At 43.5% G+C, this 17,214-nt stretch overlaps 1 protein-coding gene and 1 pseudogene across 2 annotated transcripts; both read left to right on the top strand.

Annotated features, from left to right (window-relative positions):
- Positions 1-962: 962 nt before the first annotated feature.
- On the top strand, positions 963-13,485 carry lztr1 (leucine zipper like post translational regulator 1). Of its 2 annotated transcripts, none has more exons than XM_023979502.2 (20): positions 963-1,593; positions 1,725-1,787; positions 1,900-1,956; positions 3,954-4,033; positions 4,124-4,232; positions 4,349-4,432; positions 4,526-4,583; positions 6,178-6,317; positions 6,479-6,680; positions 7,677-7,721; positions 8,479-8,589; positions 8,786-8,878; positions 9,211-9,306; positions 9,709-9,907; positions 10,237-10,406; positions 10,526-10,809; positions 11,095-11,244; positions 11,413-11,518; positions 11,612-11,712; positions 12,250-13,485. In XM_023979502.2, exons 1-19 carry the CDS (start codon positions 1,304-1,306, stop codon positions 11,669-11,671), a joined length of 2,397 nt encoding a protein of 798 aa, XP_023835270.1. In that variant the 5' UTR covers positions 963-1,303; the 3' UTR covers positions 11,672-11,712; positions 12,250-13,485. The 2 variants fall into 2 exon arrangements, with proteins under 2 accessions (XP_023835270.1, XP_023835269.1); XM_023979501.2 differs by having other exon boundaries at positions 964-1,593; positions 11,632-11,712.
- Positions 13,486-16,258: 2,773 nt separating this feature from the next.
- Positions 16,259-16,990, top strand: LOC111958094 (putative claudin-24; annotated as a pseudogene).
- The last annotated feature ends 224 nt before the right edge of the window (positions 16,991-17,214 follow it).

The following is a 17,214-nucleotide window of genomic DNA, read 5'->3' as shown; positions in this document are numbered from 1 at the left end:
AGTACTACTCTTCGAATTTTCAAGTATGGTGGTGGCTGCATCATATTATGAGTATGCTTGCAATCGTTAATGACAAGGGAGTTTATCGGATAAAAAGAAATGGAATAAAGATAAGCACATGCAAAATCCTAGAGGAGAACCTGGTTCAGTCTGCATTCCAACAGATACTGGGAGACAAATTCACCTTTCAGCAGGACAATAACCTAAAACACAAGGCCAAATATACACTGGAGTTGCTTACCAAGAATACATTGAATGTTCCTGAGTGGCCTAGTTACAGTTTTAATTTAAATAGGCTTGAAAATCTATGGAAAGACATGAAAATGGCTGTTTAGCAATAGTCAACAACCAACTTGACAGAGCTTGAAAAAAAAAGTGCAAATATTGTACAATCCAGGTGTGCAAAGCTCTTAGAGACTTATCCAGAAAGACTCACAGCTGTAATCACTGCCATAGGTAATACTAACATGTATTGACTCAGGGGGTGAATACTTATATATAAATTAGATATTTATGTTCATTTTAAATACATTTGTAAAAATGTTTTTTTTTTAAACATGTTTTTGTCTTTATGAGGTATTGTGTGTAGATGGGTGAGAAAAACATATATTTAATCAGTTTTGAATTCAGGCTGTAACACAACAAAATGTGGAATAAGTCAAGGGGTAGGAATACTTTCTGAAGGCATAGACCAGAGGAACATACTGTATGTACAGTACAGTACTTGGGGGAAAAAAACGTTTCATTTTCTCGCGACCACACACGATGACGTGCGGATAAAGCGAAGAGAACAGCGAGCAACTCACTTTCTTACTGTGATTGGCTAAATATTCCCCATTGAGAGCCAATGGATGAGACTCTTTGTTGTTCATGGGAAATGATGTTCTAATACGTTTCAAGATAAATTGGGAACTATAAGAAACTCTATTGTATGAACTACAACTTCCAGCAACAATTTCAGGGGCGTGGGCGATTTGTGACACTTTTTGTTTTGCTGCAAGAAAAACATTACGATTGTTGTAGCTAGTAAATGCCACTTTTTGGTAAGATAGATATTAATGGTATATACATTGTTGGAGTATTCTTGTTGTTTTTTTTAGATAGAGGAGAACATATTAAAGATTTATCATCCTGATGTATTTATTTGTAGCTTGCTGGCTATTCAGTGGCCGTTAACTAGCTAGCTTAGCTAGCTAGCCGGTTAGGGTAACGTTAGCTAAGTAAGTTACATCGCCTATTCTTGGTTGCCCTTTCGCCAGTAAAAAGGACGATTTTAAAATGAAAGGAAAGCTTAGCTAACTGAATGACAAACAGTGTATCTGCAAATTCATCTAGTAACTGTATCAGCATAATCCCAGGGTGGGTGGCTTTTGACCTAGAGGGCACGGTCTTGCTATGGACAGCTAAGAGGAGATTGGTCGGATGTGATGGTTATGTAACAATGTCTTGTAAATCCACCAAAGTTGCACCAAGTGTTGATTTCGATCATAGCTGCTCGGACAGTGTGGAATATTTGACACTTAATTTCGGCCCATTCGAGACTGTCCATCGCTGGAGAAGGCTCCCACCGTGTGATGAGTTTGTCGGTGCCAGGTGAGTTGACTGCTAATGTCATTACACATTTCTTTGTAGCTAGTGCGGTGCTGACGACAATGTTGTTAGGCTATTCCTTGTGATTGCTGGTGTGACAGTTGCATATGTAAAACATATTTTCAATTCTGCAGACGCAGCAAGCACACTGTTGTGGCATACAGGGATGCCATATATGTATTCGGGGGAGATAATGGGTAAGACATGTTTGAGTCACATATTCATGTCCCATATCATGGTTGCATTGCAATGTTGGGGTCGTGTGGAAGTCCTCAGTGATCTAACTAAGCCCCTATTAACTTCCGACAGGAAAAACATGCTGAATGACTTGTTGCGTTTCGATGTGAAGGACTGCTCATGGTGCCGGTAAGAATCACCTTCATCAATTCCTTGAAATATACCGTGCCGTCTGAAAGTATTCACACCCTTCCACATTTTGTTGTGTTACAGCCTCAATTTAAAATGGGTTGAATTGCGATTTTTTTGTCAATGGCTTGCACACACTGTATGCACGCACGACTGTATGTCGTTTTGGATAAAAGCGTTTGCTAAATGGCATTTTATTATTATTTTATATATATATAATGTCAAAGTGGTTTTATCTTTTTAGATTTTTTTTGGCAAATTGATTAAAAATTAAAAGCTTAAATGTCTCGAGTCAATAAGTATTCAACCCCTTCGTTATGGCAAGCTTAAATAAGTTCACTAGTCAACATTTGCTTAACAGGTCACATAAGGGGATGGTGCCGACCAGAGAGGGATGCCTTGCTTCTAGCTCTTAGGAAACTTTGCAGTATTTAGTTTTTTTATGTTTTATTTCTCACATTATTAGCCCAGAAAATGTTTTGTGTTACTACATACAGCCGGGACATTTTTACAAGCGTTTCGCTACACTCGCAATAACATCTGCTAAACACAGATATGTGACCAATCAAATCAAATTTTATTGGTCACATAAGTTGCATGGACTCACTCTTGTGCAATAATAGTGTTTAACATAATTTTTGAATGACTATCTCATCTCTGTACCTTACACATACAATTATTTTTAAGGTCCCTCAGTGAAGCAGTGAATTTCAAACACAGATTCAACCACAAAGTCCAGGGAACTTTTCAAATACCTCGCAAAGTGCACCTATGGAAGAAAACATTTTATATCCATTTGAGCATGGTGAAGTTATTAATTACACTTCGGATGGTTTATCAATACACCCAGTCACTACAAATAAACATGCGTCCTTCTTAACTCAAGGGAAGGAAAACGCTCAGGGATTTCACCATGAGGCCAATGGTGACTTTAAAACAGTTCCAGAGTTTATTGGCTGTGACAGGAGAAAACTGAGGATTGATCAACAACCATGTAGCTACTCCAAAATACTAACCTAATTGACAGAGTGAAAAGAAAGAAGTCTGTACAGAATACAAATATTTCAAAACAATATTCTGTTTGGAACAAGGCACTAAAGTAATACTGCACTAAAGTAATACTGCAAAGAATGTGGCAAAGCAATTCACTTTTTGTCCTGAATACAAAGTGTTATGTTTGGGGCAAATCCAAAACAACACAAGAAGACAGTGAATGTTACTGAGTGGCTGAGTAACAGTTTTGACTTAAATCTAGTTGAAAATCTATGGCAAGATGGGAAAATGGTTCTATAGCAATGATCAACAACCAATTTGACAGAGCTTGAAGAATTTTGAAAAGAATAATGGGCAAATGTTACACAATCCAGGTGGACTCAAAAGTATTCAACCTGTCTCTAATTATTCTCTCTTGTTTTGGTCTCTCCACAGTAGATATGCTGCCATTCTAACAGTTAAACCAGCTCAAGTAGTAGTTTAGAATTAATCTTCAATCTAAGTTTATATTTTTCCAAAAATTCTTTGAGCAACAGGCTTAAAATGAATCTAGGTTTAAAGTGAAATGATTTAATTTAAAACTAGGTTTAAAATTTGGTGCAACAAGATGAATAGATAAACCTTGATTTAACCCAGTTTAAAAGTTAATCCATGTTGGTGCAACGCACCCTTAGAGACTTGCCCAGAAAGACTCACAGCTGTAATCGCTGCCAATGTGCTGCTACAAAGTATTGCCTCAAGCATGTGAATACTTATGTAAATGAGATTTTCTGTATTTCATTTTCGCAACATTTGCAAACATTTCTAAAAACATGTTTTGACTTTGTCGTTGTAGGGTATTGTGCGTAGATGGGTGAGGGGGGGATATTTAATCCATTTTGAATTCAGGCTGTAACACAACAAATGTGGAATAAGTCAAGGGGTATGAATACTTTCTGATGGCACTGTACATGACACTGTCCATCATATTTGAACTGAGGGCTGACAAACTGAATGTGTTCCAGAGCCTTTACCACTGGCACGCCACCTGCACCCAGGTATCACCATTCTGCCGTGGTGTATGGCAGCAGCATGTTTGTGTTTGGTGAGTTTTTCTTCAATGCCTGCCAGTCTGTGTTCATCTAACTTTACATGTGGTCCATAATAGCCTTAATCTTGTATTTTAACTTTTCAGGGGGCTACACTGGCGATATCTACTCAAACTCCAATCTTAAAAACAAAAATGACCTTTTTGAGTACAAGTTTGCAACAGGACAGTGGACGGAGTGGAAAGTGGAGGGCAGGTAATTTATGATATAGTGAAGTACAATATATACATGTGCTTATCAAAAGATATCACCTCTTAGTCCGTCATATTGCTTCAAGCAGTGGTGTAATCATGTCTTTGTTTATATTTCAGTTTGCCTGTGGCCAGGTCAGCACATGGTGCCACAGTGTACAGTGATAAGCTATGGATATTTGCTGGCTACGATGGAAATGCCAGGTAGGTTTGTTTGACAATTGTCAATAAATATGACACAATGTCCTGATGTTTACGTAAAAAGATAACTGATTTCATGGTTTTCCCTACCTGCAGGTTAAATGACATGTGGACCATCAGTCTTCAGGACCGAGAGCATGCTTGTTGGGAGGAGGTTATTATGCAGAACCTTCTCTTAGCGAAGGGACACACACAGGAGAATCTTCAAGCGCACTCACGTTTATAGAAACACAACCAACCACACATAATGCATATACATACAGTGCCTTTGGAAAGTATTCAGACCCCTTGACTTTTTCCACATTTTGTTACGTTACAGCCTTACTCTAAAATTGATTAAAAAATGTTTTCTTAATCTACACACAATACCCCATAATGACAAAGCAAAAACAGGTTTTTATAATTTTTTTAATAATTTATAATAAAAAATAAACGATCACATTTATATTAGTATTCAGACCCTTTATCAGTACTTTGTTGAAGCACTTTTCCAGAGATGTTAGATCGGGTTAATTTCCAGACTCTGGCTGGGCCACTGAAGGACATCCAGAGACTTGTCCCGAAACTACTCCTGCGCTGTCTTGGCTGTGTGCTTAGGGTCGTTGTCCTGTTGGAAGGTGAACCATCGCCCCAGTCTGAGGTCCTGAGCGCTCTGGAGCAGGTTTTCATCAAGGATCTCTTTGTACTTTGCTCCGTTCATCTTTCCTGACCAGTGTCCCAGTCCCTTCCGCTGAAAAACATCCCCACAGCATGATGCTGCCACCACAATGCTTCACCGTAGGGATGGTGCCAGGTTTCCTCCAGACGTGATGCTTGGCATTCAGACCAGAGAGTTCAATCTTGGTTTCATCAGACCATATAATCTTGTTTCTCATGGTCTGAGAGTCTTTAGGTGCCTTTTGGCAAACTCCAAGTGGGCTGTCATGTGCCTTTTACTGAGGAGAGGCTTCCATCTGGCCACTCTACCATAAACGCCTGCTTTGGTGGAGTGCTGCAGAGATGTGAGAACCTTCCAGAAGGACAACCATCTCCAAAGAGGAACTCTGGAGCTTTGTCAGAGTGACCATCAGATTCTTAGTCACCTCCATGACCATGGTCCTTCTCCCCCGATTCCTCAGTTTGGCCGGGCGGTCAGCTCCAGGAAGAGTCATGGTGGTTCTAAACTTCTTCCATTTAAGAATGATGGCAGCCACTGTGTTCTTGGGGATCTTCAATACTGCAGAAAATGTTTGGTACCCTTCCCCAGATCTGTGCCTCGACACAATCCTGTCTCGGTGCTCTACGGACAATTTCTTCGACCTCATGGCTTGGTTTTTGCTCTGTCATGCACTGTCAACTGTGGGACCTTTATATAGACAGGTATGTACCTTTCCAAATCATGTCCAATTTAATTTACCACAGGTGGACTGCAATCATGTAGAAACATCTGCATGATGATCAATGGAAACAGGATGCACCTGAACTCAATTTCAAGTGTCATAGCAAAGGGTCTGAATACTTATGTAAAAAAAAAATTTATTTTTATTTTATTAATAAATTTGCAAAAATTTCGAATAATCTGTTTTCGCTTTGTCTTTATGGGATATTGTGTGTGAGGATTTAAATATATATAATCCATTTTAGCATAAGACTAATGTTACAAAATGTGGAAAAAGTCAAGGCGTCTGAATATGTTCCGAAGGCACTGTACAAAAAAAATGCATAGGAAAGCAAATGCTGATGTCATTTCTGTTTTTGTGGTGTCTCAGATTGAACAGAGCGGTGAGATCCCTCCCTCCTGCTGCAACTTCCCTGTAGCCGTGTGCAGGGACAAGATGTTTGTGTTCTCCGGCCAGAGTGGAGCCAAGATCACCAACAACCTCTTCCAGTTTGAGTTCAAGGGCCACATGTGAGTAAGCCAGATCAGACTGAACGTTAATAAAGCCATTCTGAACGAGTAGACACAAAAGAGAGGCATTTAATGACACTACGAAGGGAGTGCTTGTGCTGTTGATGTCCGAGGGTCAGATGACCGAGATTCTGTCTTGTCGATCCTCCCGTCACGCCCAGGTGGACACGCATCCCGACTGAACACCTGCTGCGGGGCTCTCCCCCGCCCCCCCAGAGGCGCTATGGCCACACCATGGTGGCCTTCGACCGTCACCTGTACGTGTTTGGAGGCGCGGCCGACAACACGCTGCCCAACGAGCTGCACTCCTACGACGTGGACTCCCAGACCTGGGAGGTGATCCAGCCCAGCCTGGACAGCGAGGTATGTGCTCAGCGGGTGTCCACTGGTCACCGAGTAGGGCCCCTAGTTATTAGTACTGATTAGTCTTAAACCCATTCCCAAATCCACTCCTAGCCCCTACCCCCGTGCAGTTGTAGAGAATGTGATTGGTGTAAGCAATTTGGGATTATTTCCACTTTGCCCTCTGATAGGGGCTAGGTGGAGTTTTCCCCATATTGCTTAAACCTATCAAATAATCTCAGATGTCCAGAAGTGCCTAGGGTGGAAGGGCTTAGGGGTTGTAATGTATTCTCTATACCCGAAAATAAGTGAAAACGTGGCATGTTTGCATTGTCGGGTGCATTGTCATATTTTTGGGCGTAGCCCTAATTTGATGTCAGAGGTACGCATGTGTCTGTATTGATCGGGCTGCCAGTACTACAGAACATTCGAGAGATGAGTTGCATAGCAAGCATGAAAAAAGACGGCAACTTTAATAAGCTCCCGCAGTGATTTATTGAGACGCACACCTAACATACAACTTTGTGTGCGTCTCAATAAATCACTGTGGGAGTGTATCAGAGTTGCGGACATAACTTCAGATTCTTTTTTTCTTATTTTCATCCAGCACCTTAAAGGAAAATTCCACCCCAAAACGATCTTTTGGTATTTGTTTCATTAGTTCATTGTTGATATAGCCAACAAAATGTTTTGTACGTCAGCAATCAAGTGTTCAATATATATATATATATAACAGAAATACAGCCTGTATGATGCAAAACACAACATCATAATGCATCATACCGGCTGTATTTCTCTATGTTAAAAGTTATATATCTTGAAAACTTGATTGCTGACATACAAAACATTTTGGTACTATATCAACAATGCACGAATTAAACAAATACCAAAAGATAGTTTTTGGGTGGAGTTTCCCATTAAGATATGTGCATATTTTTTGCATACGATCCATTTACATTTGTGCCATTGATTTACATGTATATGTTTTGAAGTCCCACTGCTCTCTACCTTTTCCAGGATCCCCTTGGAAACGAGATGACCTCATCTCAAGGGTCAATCCTGGTAAAATATCTTTAATCAAATAGAAAAATGTCTCTTTGTGTTTGCTCTCTCTCGTCTTGTAAGCTGCCCCCGCCGTAGCTTTTCTTCTCCATACAGTTACAGCTCAAAACAAACACAAGAAACAACCGCTGTTTGATTTACGCCAATCTGGGTGGTTCTTCTTCTCCTCCTCGCACATACCCTCCCTTCTGAGTACTCAAAAACAGAAACAAACCATCTCCAGAGGAAATACAAAATAAGCTACAGAGTACAGCTTTAAGAACATCATTGTGTATATAGTCTGAATGGAATAGCTCAACAAGCCACTGGTTAGGCATGCGCATAATTGGGGAGCAAAATAATAAGGTATGGCCAAAGACCCCATAGACTAATTGATTGTCCACCTTGGATCGTCCTTCGCCTATAGACCTGTGTCTATGGCGGTATGAGCCACTAACTGCTGGGTCATATTCATTAGGGCACATAGTCACAAAAATGCTTTAAAACGTTGTGCAAAGGAAAACAAAAATGTTCAGGTCAGGTAGTCCCTCCTTGTTTCATTTAGTCTTCTTCTGTTTGGTGCCTAATGAACACGACTTAGGGGATTTCTAAAACATGGCTGAGGAGGAAAAAGCCATTGCATCTCTTGCCTCTTGCATCACGAACTGACCTCATCCGCTTTCCTCTCTTTCTAGTCATTTTGAAGGGATCTTCAGCTAAACCAGTGGGGGTCTCGTTTGTCCATGTTGTCCTAATCACTCCCTCTCTCTCCCTCTAGATGCCCAGTGGAAGACTTTTCCATGCGGCCGCTGTGATCCAGGATGCCATGTACATCTTTGGGGGAACGGTGGACAATAATGTGCGCAGCGGGGAGATGTACAGATTCCAGGTGGGCGTCTGTGGGAGTTGAAAAGCATTTTACGGTCAAAACACACAATCAGCTACCCTACGTGTCACTGTGTTGCTCTGCATGATGGGAACAATCGAAGTATTGATTGAAGAAGTTGAAATGGGTTAAATAGGACTATTTAGTCACTCACTACCCATATTAACCCTTATGAACTTTTGTTATTCTTTTCCATCAGTTTTCTTGCTACCCAAAGTGCACGCTCCACGAGGACTATGGCAAGCTGTTTGAGAACCGGCAGTTTTGCGATGTGGAGTTCATCCTGGGAGAGGTTGGTCCTCACAGCCATCTACGTGCTGCTGGGAGACTGTGCTGAGATTTAACAAAAATAGGCACCAAATGAAAAAAATGAAAAAGAAAAAAAACGGACTGGAACAGGGACTTGTCTAATAAGAAACGCTCATTTTCGTCTTCCTTTGCGAAACGTTTTAAAACGTTTCCTGTTGCATGCCCTAATGAGCACGACCCTGCCTCGTAGAGGACAAAGGTGGATCAGCTGCCTTTTTAAGTGATTGTTCAGCTTTCTGCTTCCCTTTCTCTTTTTTTCCTCTTTATTTTGACCTCCGCTCTCTTTCTCACTCCCTTTTCTTTCTCCGGCTGCAGAGGGAGGAGAGAGTCCTTGGGCATATTGCCATCGTGACTGCAAGATGCCAGTGGCTGAGAAAGAAGATCCTGCAGGCCCGGGATAGACAGAGACAGGTCAGTGGAGAGAGCTTGGGTCCTCTTCTCACCTTCGTCGTGCTTTAGTCGTCAGTCTCCCATGTATAATGACATGGTCGAGCAGACACACACTTACAGAACTGTCAACTTTATTCAGTATCACGTGGCCCATGCAGGAATCGAACCCACGTTGCTGGTGTTGCCAGCACCATGCCCTTAACCCACTGAGCCAATGGGATGACCATTTCCTAATTATTTGAATGTAACACACATGGGGCTGATTCCCGTGACTCAGATTGAACCTAGCTCTGGACTAAAAAGCCTTTTCAATGGAGAACCTTCATTGAAAGGGCTTTTTTTGTCCAGGACTAGGCTTAATATGTCTGGGAAACTGGCCCATGAAGTAGTGACTGGTAGTAAGTGTCCTATATCTGTGTGCAGAGGATTAAACAACAGGAGAACAGTGAGGAGGGGGGCGAGGAGGGGGCGGGGGCCGGAGGTGCCAGGGATATCCCAGGGGGCACCAGGACTTCGGGGAACCAACCCATGCTGGAGGTGCACATCAGAGAGGCCGAGGCCCAGCCCTTCGAGGTGTTGATGCAGTTCCTGTACACAGACAAGATCCAGTACCCGCGCAGAGGTCAGAGTTCACCCACTGCTTCCTCATACCTATTCATAACCAAATCAACCCTTAGCTCCCAGCCCCCAGGGCACCCCTATCAGAAGGCAAGGTGGAGAAATTACCATATTGCTTGAACCCAGCCACTCCTCTCAGGTCAACAGGAGTGCACAGGGGGTAAGAGCTAGGGGGTCGATTTGGGATTAGGGAAATATTTACCCTCACACATACTGCATATGAAACCTCTTCAAAAGAGCACATAAATTGTACTTGTCTTTCGTGGATAGTGGCTATTTTTAAGATCCTCTGCAAATGACTAAAATGTCGATGTTTTCTTGGACTCTCCTCAGGTCACGTCCAGGATGTTCTGCTAATCATGGATGTCTACAAGCTGGCTCTGAGCTTCAAGCTGTCGCGGCTGGAGCAGCTGTGTGTGCAGTACATCGAGGCGTCAGTGGACCTCCAGAACGTTCTGAGCGTGTGCGAACAAGCCAACAAGCTGCAGCTGGATCAGCTCAAGGTAGGATGACCCAAAAGAGGGTTTTGCTAATTCCAGGTTGTAAAATCAAGCATTAGCAAAAAAAATGATTCTGTCAATAATCTATCGCTCACACGACCTGTTCTTCTGTCCCACCATAGGAGCACTGTCTTAACTTTGTGGTGAAGGAGACTCACTTTAACCAGGTGATCATGACCAAGGAGTTTGAGCACCTGTCCACCCCTCTGATCGTGGAGATAGTCCGGCGAAAGCAGCAGCCCCCCCCCAGGGTGTACTCTGATCAGCCCGTGGACATCGGCACCTCCCTGGTGCAGGACATGAAGGCCTACTTGGAGGGCGGCGGCCTGGACTTCTGTGACATCGTCCTGCTATTGGACGGACACCCGCGGCCCGCCCATAAAGCTATACTAGCCGCCCGCTCAAGGTACTGTCACTGTACAGGGCTGTGATCAGTAGGGAGAAACGTTTTGACATGGATGTCCTAACTGATTACCCCCCCCAATTGCAAAACCTTGTTGCGGTAACGTCTCGTGCCCTACTGAACACGACCCAGGTCTATTTGAATCCCACACGTGGACTACCACAACCTCTTGATCAGAAGTGGGGATTGATTACTCGTGTTGAGCTCCTTTCCCTGACTGCGTGTGCGTCCGTTTGTATGTGTGCAGGCTTGTATATGGGGTTGATGTGTCTCTTTTTCTCTGGACAGCTACTTTGAGGCGATGTTCCGTTCCTTCATGCCCGAGGACGGCCAGGTGAACATCTCCATCGGGGAGATGGTGCCCAGCAAGCAGGCCTTTGAGTCCATGCTCCGCTATATCTACTACGGCGACGTTAACATGCCTCCGGAAGACTCTCTGTATCCTCCCCACTCGGCCCATACGTGGCTAGCATCTTCCACATTCATGTGTTATTGTGTCCAATACTATGGGGGAGCCAATTTGTACAATGCTACACGCATATTGTGTCATTAAAAGTGGCAACACTGATATTTGTGTGCAATGACGGCCTTGACTCTTGATAACAGCTACCTGTTCGCAGCTCCATATTACTATGGTTTCTCCAACAACAGGCTACAGGCCTACTGCAAGCAGAACCTGGAGATGAATGTGACGGTGGAGAACGTCCTCCAGGTATTCTACACCCACCGTTAATCCCCGCTCACCTGTTCTAATCTAGCCTGTAGCTGTATCCTGTTAGTGTGTGCAGCATTCACCCCCCTTCAGTTCCGTGTCCTTCTTTTCAGATCCTGGAGGCGGCGGACAAGACCCAGGCCTGGGACATGAAGAAGCACTGCCTGCACATCATCGTCCACCAGTTCATCAAGGTGGGTGGGCTACTGGTGTCCGGAGCCCTGGGGGGGTGTTGCCTCCCACTCCACAGCTAAACTAAGCCCCTGAGGGGAAACTCTGTGGGGAATCCCCCCCCCGTTCCCAAATGGATTACCCCAGTCTTCCTCTCTACACAGTGGTTAGAGAAGAGACAGTTTACAGCCAAGCACGCAGTCCAAGCACCTTATCCTTCACGCTTGTCGGCTCTCCTTACAGTGCCATTCGGGAATATCTTTTTGTCTTAACTAACCAAGCAAAATACTACGTTCCTCTTTTTTTACGCCAGGGGTCTCAAACTTGCCACCCTCGAGCCAGATGCGGCCCGCATGCCGATTTTCATGCGGCCCGCAGTTGTCTTGGTAATGTCAGGGTTTTCAGTTTTGCACTTCTCTGTTTTGATCCGCTATTTTTTTCCACTCCCTCGTTTGGCTTTGCTCGACTACTTTGCTCTTCCTGAGTCTTTGTTTGATCATGACAGTTTTTTTTATTTGTTGCTTCTTTCCTTCCCCCCTCCCCCTCCCTCCCTCCTGAAGGTGTCCAAGCTCCCCAACCTGAGGTCCCTCAGCCAGCTGCTGCTGCTGGACATCATCGAGTCTCTTGCCTCACACATATCAGACAAGCAGTGTGCAGAGATGGGCTCCGACATCTAGGACCAGGCTGCTCACTTCTCCCTACCGAAGCCCTCCGTGTCTGCTCCCTCCCTCTTTAGTCATTCCCTTACACCAGTGGAGGCTGGCGGAAGGAGAAGTGGGGAGGACGGACTCCCCTGCCCTCCCCATTTCTCCTTCCACTAGCAGCCACTGCCTTATTGTGGGCCTTACATAGCGTTTCTTCAACCTTGTCCTAAATGTCAATTTGTGTCTATGCTGGGTTACCTTGTATCAGCTCTCTTATTGGAAGATGATCACCTGAATGTGTACATCTGGGCCAGGCTTGAGAATGCTGATCTTCACGATTGCGCTAGCATGAAGTAACCTTCCGTTCATCCTTGTTCAGTTAGCCTGATTTCAGTTAGCATGGTTTATAAGTACCCTTTTCATCTACTTATTTCCTCATATATTCATCTTCTAATTTCAGAAACGGTGTAAAAAAAAAAGAAAGTTGAATTCTCCTGCATAGTAAGAGTACATACCACAGGAGGTTGGTGGCACCTTAATTGGGGAGAACGGGCTCGTGGGAATGACTGGAGCGGTATCAGTGGAATGGTATCAAATACATCAAACATGGATTCCATGTCTTTGATGCAATTCCATTCGCTACGTTCCAGCCATTTATTATGAGCCGTCCTCCCCTTTGCAGCCTCCACTGGTACATACTGTATATGTATCTATCATAGAATAATTATTTATGATTGCACTATTACAAAATACATTTGACGAAGTATTGGTCATTATTCCGAGGGGATTCTGTTTCCCTTAGCAACTAATTCAGTGTGTTCATTGAATGGCTAAGTTTCCCCCCCCCTCTGCTTTGCTGTCAAGATGGTTTCAGATTAGCTATGGCATGTCTAGTACTTGAGTGGTGTTTATCTAAGCTTGGGAGAGCCATGTTTTGTTTAACATTGACATTGGAATTGAATGGATATTTAACATTGGCAAACACAGGACCTATATTTCTCAGTCTCTGAACCAGCAGCGGCTGTACAGTTTGCAGAAATAAGCCCACTCAAATACTCTGTTTTAGTTATGACGACATGCTGCTAAGTCAAATGTTTGTTCACGTTGGCGCCGTGTACTCAAAGCTTTAATAAATGACCTATATGAAGTTCATCAATTAGTCTATGTATACTTAGCGTACACCCCATCTTGTCACCCATAATAGGTTAGCTGTGTTTCAATTGTTGTTTTTGCTGTGAGGGAGATTATCAGTAATTTTGTGAAGGCTCCCAAAACCCCAATAAGCAACAATCTAAAGAAGAACACTTTTTGAAGAAAAACATTTATACAGTTTAACTACTAGGTCTCTGTTTCTCCTGCTGTGTACTGAATAGTAGAAACATTCTAGCACAATGCATCTCTTTCTCTCTTGCTCACCGGCTGCCAGTAGTGTGCAACCAACATTGCCTTTAGCCCATAGAGATAGATACAGAACCCAAGTGCCCAAAACCCTGTTTTAGCATGGGCAGCGCCATTGAGGACAAATAATTTTGAAGTAGTCAACTGGATAGGTCTTCTTATGAGTTAAGGTTCACATAATTCTATCCAGGTCATTAGCCAGTTAATTAGACGCATGAGCAAAAGTTCCATAACTGCAGGTGGCAGTAAATCGCCAACCTAGGCTTTATACCTGTTCAAACAACACCCTCCAGGTGGCAGTATGCACCCTTTCAGTTTGTTTACCAACTCATAGAAGTAGTAGAAGAAAATGGACTACTTCAAAATTGAGATGGCCTCAATGGCGCTGACCGTGCGCTCACAGACATAGCATCTTCTAATCATCACTATGCTTTAGCTGTTGGGCTGCAGCAAGCTGGCGTTAGAAACTTGAAATATTAGACTTTTTGAAATCCCAACAGATTTTGAATCAGGGGACCACTTGAGGGCAATGGTGCACACCAGGCGCTGCCCCAAAGCTGAAGGAGACCTTCAAGTCTGCGCAGGTTAATCCTTGACCTTTGTCTAAACAAATGACCAGTGTATTCCAGTAGTGTCAGGTTCGAATGATATGTGGAAGATAAGCTTGCACCCCCCAAAAATGCATGACATACTGAATAAAATTTTGATATTTCTGTATACCGGTAGTCAACCTTACCTAGGGTTGCAAATATCACATGTAACATATATTGAATAAGATGATAAAAAAATGACAAAACATTATCCTCAATATAAACCAACTTAGAGAATACCATTGGTGTTTCATATGAGGGTTTCAGCATGAAATATGTCATTATTTTTTACAAACTATGTCAATATGTTTGTTAATGTTTTGGCGTCAAACTGGGAAAGGGGGATACCTAGTCAGTTGTACAACTGAATGCCTTAAACTGAAATGTGTCTTCCGCATTTAACCCAACCCCTCTGAATCAGAGAGGTGCGGGGGGCTGCCTTAATCAACATCCACGTCTTCGGCGCCTGGGGAACAGTGGGTTAACTGCCTTGCTCAGGGGCAGAATGACAGATTTTTACCTTGTTAGCTCGGGGATTCGATCCAGCAACCTTTTGGTGGTGGTAGTTGTGGAAAGTTAAAATAACGCCATTGTTGATTTCTTTCATTAATTAGGCTATTTTCTCTTGAACCATATGGTATATTTCAGGGGTGTCAAACTTATTCCACGGAGGGCCGACTGTCTGTGGGTTTGAGTTTTTTCCTTTCAATTAAGACCTAGACAAACAGGTGAAGGGAGTTCCTTACTAATTAGTCATCTTAATTTATCAATCGAGTACAAGGATGGAGTAAAAACCCAGACACTAAGCCCTCTGTGGAATGAGTTTGACATGTGGTCTTTCTACATGAAACTCATGGACACATTAAATTAATACTAAATATGAAAACATTTTTGAAAAGTTAAGTGTAAATTACCAAAATTATGATAGATTGCCATAGACTTTCTGATAATTAATGAATATTCTGGTAAATTACCGGTAGCTTTGCAACCTTAACCTTACCATTCATTTTGGATTTTTGGATCTGCATATAGCTGGGTCTACAAAACATGGCCTAGGATGTGGACTGATCTTGACAAAAGGCCACTTTTGAGATCTGAAAACATCTGAAGTTTAATATCCGTTTAAGGCTGTGTTGATTTTCTGTGGAATGTGACTCCTTTTCATCTGATTCCAATTGATTTCATGTAACATTTAAAATAAAACGCTTTCCCTAAAGTCAATGAATGAAAGAGTCGAGGGCTTAGTGGCCAGATAGGATTTCATGTTCCCTGCCAGCTACAGAGCTCTAAAACCTAAATGAGGACCTCACCAAGTGTTGGGCTCTTGTTTAGCCTAAGTAGTATTGCTTTGAGCACGAGGTGCTATTCATAGTCTTGACACTTGAGACATTTTGGCAAATCAACTGATTTTCTCTAGATGGAAAAAAACTTGACTCATAAGGAGCCAATCTCAAAAACTCATATCAGTTACATCAACACATGGTTTCATTTGAAATAATGAGTTATACATGAGGCAGCAGTAGCCACTCAGAGTCCATTGAATCGGGCCACTCTGGACACCCTTGCGAGAGTTTCTGGCCTTTCCTCTTTATGTTTGTATCCCCATGCCCAACTTGCTCATGTTTCCTTCCAGTGCACACACTTAGTCCCCAGAATCACACTGGACATATCTGGTTTCATCTCAGAACAGTGCTCATTGTTCCCTACAACGATATTTATCAATACGACAAAACAGTATGTCTGTTGTATTGCCTCAGGACCTGGGATTATCTCACTGTTATCAGGTGTATTTTATTAAGATGCTGGCTGAGTCGGTCCAAGTGCTACCACAGGAAAGGGGGACGGGCTTCCCAGTCGCTCACTAGCTTCTCTTTGGCCAATACAAAGAGAGTGACAGAGAGAGTGTGAGGAGTGTAAGCGACGACGACTGACAGAAGATGGTGCTCCTGACCGCCAAAATCATGGAGAGAACTGCGCTCTTTGTCACAGTCGGGGGTCTGGTCACTACCCTTGTAACCACCTTCATCCCCCTGTGGAAGACCTTGAACTCTGACCTGAACTAAGCGGAGAACTGGTACTCAGGCCTGTGGCACACCTGCATCTTCACAGAGGAGGTTGGGATATAGCCTTTGAATCCCTCATGGCCCTGTCTGTGGACTTGCTGGCCTCCATGGTGCTCATGCTGGTGTCTGGGCACCAGGGCCCTGGCCATGGTGGTGGCCTTCCCAGGCCTGGAGGGAGTGGAGCTGGGCTCTGGGAGGCAGCAGGGTTTGAAGAGGGGCCTCCTCATTGTCAGTGGTGTACTGTCCTGGGTGTCGGGGCTCACCACCCTGGTCCCTGTCTCCCTGGTGGCCTACGTGACTGTGGTCGAGTTCTGGGATGAGAACCTGCCCGACGTGGTTCCATCCTGGGAGTTTGGCGAGGCCATGTTCTCTGGCTGGTTTTCGGGCCTCTTCCTGGTCATTGGAGGCTCCCTCTTCTTTGTGGTTGTGTACATGGCGGACCACAACCGGCAGCAGCGAGTGGCCAGCATCCCAAACACCCCCCAGGAGAAGCCAAGGGGACAGTACTACTTAAAGACAGGTTTCATAGTCAAATTTTCAGTTGATCAAGTTATCTTTATTGTCCCAATTGGGAAATTTGTTGTGCAGTCGGGGTTCAACAATTGAAAAAAAACATTTAAAACAGTGACAACCATACAACCGATATAAACACAACATGAAACAATGAGCTGGATAAAAAGGAGTAATCATTGTGCAGCAATAGATGGACATTTCATGTGCAGATTCAGAAAGTTAATGGCCTGCGGGATAAAATAGTTATTGTATATGTTGCTATTGAGTTTGGGAAGTCTTTGATGACCTGAGGGGAGAAGTGCAAAATGGTCAAGGAG

This window comes from Salvelinus sp. IW2-2015, linkage group LG33, assembly GCF_002910315.2.
Source record: "Salvelinus sp. IW2-2015 linkage group LG33, ASM291031v2, whole genome shotgun sequence".
Lineage (NCBI taxonomy): Eukaryota > Metazoa > Chordata > Actinopteri > Salmoniformes > Salmonidae > Salvelinus > Salvelinus sp. IW2-2015.
The sequence above is the reverse complement of the archived record's forward strand: the minus strand, read 5'-3'. Positions and strand labels throughout refer to the sequence as shown.